General features: G+C 30.7%; 1 protein-coding gene across 2 annotated transcripts; it reads left to right on the top strand.

The window, feature by feature from the left end:
* Positions 1 to 727: 727 nt before the first annotated feature.
* On the top strand, positions 728 to 3,589 carry LOC101502457 (uncharacterized). Of its 2 annotated transcripts, none has more exons than XM_004499070.4 (6): positions 728 to 1,150; positions 1,983 to 2,109; positions 2,251 to 2,390; positions 2,500 to 2,562; positions 2,639 to 2,707; positions 3,128 to 3,589. In XM_004499070.4, the coding sequence occupies exons 1-6, from the start codon at positions 947 to 949 to the stop codon at positions 3,200 to 3,202; spliced, it is 678 nt and encodes a 225-aa protein (XP_004499127.1). In that variant the 5' UTR covers positions 728 to 946; the 3' UTR covers positions 3,203 to 3,589. The 2 variants fall into 2 exon arrangements, with proteins under 2 accessions (XP_004499127.1, XP_004499128.1); XM_004499071.3 differs by having other exon boundaries at positions 807 to 1,150; positions 2,503 to 2,562.
* Positions 3,590 to 5,569: the final 1,980 nt, after the last annotated feature.

Genomic DNA, 5,569 nt, shown 5'->3' with positions numbered 1-5,569 from the left:
TGTGAAATGTCAGGTCGTGCATTAGATTTTATTTTTAATTTATTTTCTTATTTTTTAATTGGTCATTCACTTCTGCATTTCTCATGTAATGGAAGTTTTATTTTTTTCTTAAAAAAAAAATATTTTATTTTTAATTTATTTTTCTTATTTTTTAATTGGCTATTAACTTCTCATGACGCATAGAAAAGTCAAGTTGTGGTGTATTGTATTTTATTTTTAATTTTTTAATTGACCATTAAATTCTCGTGGACAAAGATCGTGATGTAACAGATGTTTTATGCTTTTTTTACAAAAAAAACTTTTTATTTTTAATTCATTCCTTTTATTTTTTAATTGGCCATAATCACGTATTATTTCTATTAATAGAAACTTGATATTTTCTTAAAACTCTAGTTTGTTGACACGTGTCAAACTTGCCAGTTTATCATGTTTGCTTTATTATAATGTATAGATAGGAAAGGGCAATATGGGCATATACAGGTTAGGAGGCAAAGAAACAGAGCAGAAAGTCAACAAGTCAACTCCTCAAAATGAAAACAAAAACCTGCTTAGTGGGGCGTTGCATCATGTCTTCTCTCTCTCTCTCTCAGCGCATAATTGAAGATATCAACCTCTCCTTATTACGTGGCACTCTTCCATTCGTTCTTTCTCTCTCCTCGGGATTCATACCAAAACCCTCTCTCTCTCTCTCTCTCTCTCTCTCTCTCTTCTTTACTGTCCCTCACTCACATTGTCTTTTCTTCTCTCTCTCCTCTATCCACCCACCACTTCTTTCCAATTCTCACTTTCTCTCACCAAATTCCCCCAATTTTCTCTCCCTAAAATTTCATCACAAACAATGCAGGATCGTCTCAACTCATCGTAGTTTCGATATTTAATTACCCTAATTTCATTTCATTTTAATTTTATTTCACAATTTTTGGATTGAATTAGGGAATATATCAGAATGTTGGAAGCAATGGAAAGTTCAGTGAATAATGGATTCTCCTCACAGTTTCAGAGCTATGGTGATAGCAGTGAAGAAGAACTTTCAGTGCTTCCACGTCACACCAAAGTGGTTGTAACTGGTAACAACCGCACCAAATCGGTACTCGTTGGTCTTCGTGGTGTTGTTAAGAAAGCTGTTGGTCTTGGAGGCTGGCATTGGCTGGTAATTTTCTTCATCAATTTCAGTTTTTTACTAAAATAAAGTTTTTTTTTTCTTACTTTAATTTCATTTTGAAAATGTGTTTTTTTTCTTTTCTTTTCTGTTTTTGGTATTAATGCTTTAGGTGTTTATGTGAAATTACTCAAAGCAATGTGTGTTTTTTACCCTTCATTTGAAGATATTTTTATTTATTTATTTATCACTTCAATACTCAAATAATTTCATTTTTCTAAAGGGATATTTCTGAATTATAATTTTTTAAGTATTGGGTTAATTTTTTTATTTATTTTATTTTAAATGTATTGGGTTATTTGTTTGTAATTTGAATTTGAATGGAGCTTACTTTATTTATGGATCTGTTGTTTTGGGGTTTCCTTGTTTATGATTATTGCTGTGTATCTTTTTGTATATAATCTTTGCTTGGTTTTTATCAAGTTAGTAATTGTAGTAATTCTTAAAATGGGTTTGATTGTTAATTTATATTTGTCAAATGAGGTCTTTTGTTCTGAACATGTATTTTGCGTATTTTATTAAATTAAATATTTCCTATTTTATAAAGTAAAAATCTTTACTTGATGATTTGTTTCTACTTATGTTGATGTTTAATCTCATATTGCTGCTCTTCACCACATGCATGTTCTGAACATAACTCTTTTTCTGGGATGAATTACGAAACAAGTATATGAGTTATTATCTAGTCAGAAGTTTTTTCACATCTTATTTGGATCTGAATCAATCTTATTTTTTTAGAGACAAAAGATTTCTCAAGTGATATTTAAAAGTTTTATATATAATTGCATGAATTTTTTACACTGTTTGATGCTAAAAACTGCAGGTACTTACTAATGGTATTGAAGTGAAGCTGCAGAGGAATGCTCTTAGTGTGATTGAACCACCTACCGGTAATGAGGTAGACGATGACCTTGAATTTGAAAATACACAGTGGCATGGATCAGATATGGGTAAGTTTCAATTGGGGAAGTTATTAGTCTTCTTTTTCTGCATTCATTTTAGGATTTTTGAGTGTTGCTTCTTAACTGATACCCGTATCATAGCTCCTAAATAGTTTTCGGTTTTGGTTTATTTTTGTTTTGATTTCTCAGCATCAGATGAGACTCAAAAGTCTCACAAATCAAGGCATAGAATTCATAGATCATTGGGATCATCTCACAAGAGCATCAGCAGGTCCTTCTCTGTTGATTCGCAGTCAAAGGGATCTATTTCTATGCCTCATGGATGGACGGTATATCAACTTGACTGTTTTTTTCATCACTAATTGATTTTACTACTCTGTTATATGCTAGAAAGTTTATAAATTTGATGATAATTCAAGTATTAAAAATATTATGTAGAAGGTTGACTTGAGCAAATTGGAAATGTCTGCTTTGTGGAGATATTGGCGACACTTCAATCTGGTAAGCAAATTATTTTGACCTATCTGTTTGGTCGTTGTCGTGTGGAACGAATCTTATAACGAATATGTATATGCAGGTGGATGCTGTTCCAAACCCATCGAAAGAGCAGCTAGTAGATGTTGTTCAGAGGCATTTCATGTCACAGGTACCTGTACATAAATGTTTGCATTTCATTATTTGTTTTGGTGTTGTTAGTAATTGTTCAGTTCCTTATATGCTTTATTTGGTTGAACATTGTTTGAATTTAGATTTGCTGCAGTCACAAATTCACACAACCATCACATTGAGATCAGAACCTACAAAAAACAACCTGATTTTGAAATTTTCTAAAACTCTAAAATACTGATTTTGATTCAACTGTCACCAATGTGCTAATTGTGTGAATGAGTGAGATTTGTGACTGCAGGCAACACAAATCCGTTGCAATAAGTCTATGTTGCAAGCATGACTCTAATCGTTGTCTTAGAATTATGAATGAATACTTGAGAGCTTCGAGATGTTTGATGTAGCGCAAACATTCTGCTAATATGATTGTCTGAAATTATGTTTCACTTTCTTTATGAAGCAAATGGATGAGTTGCAAGTTATTAGGGGATTTGTCAAAGCTGCGAAGAGGCTTAAGACGACTATGTGCAAATGATGAAGTGGAGTGGAACAGAGTGAAATGAAGATGTTGATAAAAGTTATATTTTCTAATGCTAACAAAGATAATGGTGTCTAATATGAATATCCACTTCCCTTAGTATTATGTAACATATTTAGTAATATTATGTATCTTTCGGATCTCAATTAGTAGTAGGTTGGCTAAGAGGTTTATACAGACTGACTCTTTTGTAGCACCACTTAGTTATGTAGATATGTGGCCTTGTTGCAACTTGAACTTCATGGAAGTTTTAAGTCTTCCTTTTAGTTTTTAATTAAAGTATGTGCTGCTGACCTGGGAAGTGGAATTCCTCAGATTTGAATGTGTATATCTTGTTCTTTGAACTTTAATTATTCTGATGAATGAATTGTATTTTGTTGGGTCGGTTTGGTGCTTCTTCCATCCAATGTTTTAGAAACCTAATCGGAAATTGAATTGGTGGATTTTTGGTCATGATTCAACTGCTTGAATTGGAACAAAATGGTGACCAAACTCCTAAAATAATTGAACTGTATTACATGTCGGTTCAACTGTCCGGTTCGGTACAATTTTTAAAAAAACTCCTTGACCACCCTTGATAGACCATTAATGTTTAACCTTATGTAATGTACTATTTTCTCTCTCTTTAATGAATAAACTGTTTTATAAATGTCCTAACTAAATAAATTATTTTTTCAAGGACAAGTTTGCCGGTGAATGTTTAAGTTTTGTCAAATAGCAGTACTAATAATCAATAGGGAGCAACCTTAAATTTTTGTTTAATCTTTCTGTCCTAGTTGGAGAGTATGAAGAGCTAAATTGTTAGCATAAAAAACGATTAATTTATTAGTAGTGGGTGTATTTTCAATTCAATTTAAATTTAAATAATCGAGTCAACAATCATTTAAATTTTAGCAAAGATGGAAAATAAGTAAAGTAAGCTTGTCATATCCAAATCCTATAGTACAATATTTTTCCAAAGTAGCAATTATATATTTTGATCTAGAAACCGAATTGCCAGCTGTGACCAGCTGCATAGCCTCTTTTTAAGCAATTTCAAATTCAAACGTTCAAATTACTGATGTCAACATAGACTTACATTGAAACTTGATGAAGTCACTATATATCATATATAGTATTTTTATATCATATTATATGTAAAAGGGAGGGTATGCTCGTTTAATAAAAGTAGTACTATTAGTTTACTTTTACTTTTTAAGTGAAAAAAAAAACTAAGCTTAAATGGTAATATTTGTTTTGAATTATCTTGAGACTATGGTAATGATGTGTACCCAACGTCCAAATTTAAGGACGCGAAAGCTTAAAATTTGGAGACAGAACAAGATGCACATGTAGAAATAATAAATATTGAAATGGAAAGTTATGGATATTGGTTTTTTTTTTAGTCAAATGGATATTTATTTATTTTTGACATAAAATGGATATGGGTTTTATAATGTGATGAATTGGTAATGGCACTGATTTGCGGAAGTGAATTAGCTTAATGATATGAATTAATACATGAGAATGACGAGAACAAATTCTCTAACACATTTTTAACTATTAGGCCACATCACTATTATTTTAGAATGTTGTAACTGGCAACCGGTTCTACAGGTTGTTCACTTTTATTTTGAGAATTTACTCTTATCTTCAATGTCTCAACGTTTCAATTTCTTCCCTGTACAATTTTACAAGGCAAAATATATAGTAACCACTCCATGGAAAAAAGTGACAATGTCTTTCAAATCTAACACAAACAAATCCAAAAAGGGTTCTCAAATGTAGAAATGATGGCTTTGGAAAATACTAAATGTTAGTATTGTTAGATGTAAGAAGTGAAGAAATAGAGAAACAAAGGAAAGCCAAAGAATGAAAGAAGCCATTGTAAGACATTTTCTCGTTGAAAGTCTTGTGTTCTTTTTGCAGTACATCCATTACTTTTTTCTTTCATGTTTTCACTACTTTTTATGACTAAGGAGGTTATGTGTTTTCTAAACCGGAAGATCCGGTTGCTTTGTACGGTGTTTTAAAATCACGGTGATGTGGCATAATAGTTGAGTGTTTAATTTCAAACTAGAAAAATTATTATAACAGTAGATAGAAATAAATTTATATCTCTAAGTTAGAATAATTAATTTTTAATTAGAGTAATTAATATATAATTAAAATAATTAATTTTATATTTCTAATATCTTCTCGCAAACTAGAAGATATTCACAACACTTGTTTGAAATGGATAATATAAATGTTATTAAAAAAATAAAAATATATAATGAGAAACACTGAAATACATTTGAAATGTTAAAAATAAATTGGTTAATATTTTTTTTGAAAGATTTATTTTTCGTTTGAATTGTGAACAAAAAGGATTTTAATGTAATT

This window comes from Cicer arietinum, chromosome 4, assembly GCF_000331145.2.
Source record: "Cicer arietinum cultivar CDC Frontier isolate Library 1 chromosome 4, Cicar.CDCFrontier_v2.0, whole genome shotgun sequence".
Classification (NCBI taxonomy): Eukaryota; Viridiplantae; Streptophyta; class Magnoliopsida; order Fabales; family Fabaceae; genus Cicer; species Cicer arietinum.
The sequence above is the reverse complement of the archived record's forward strand: the minus strand, read 5'-3'. Positions and strand labels throughout refer to the sequence as shown.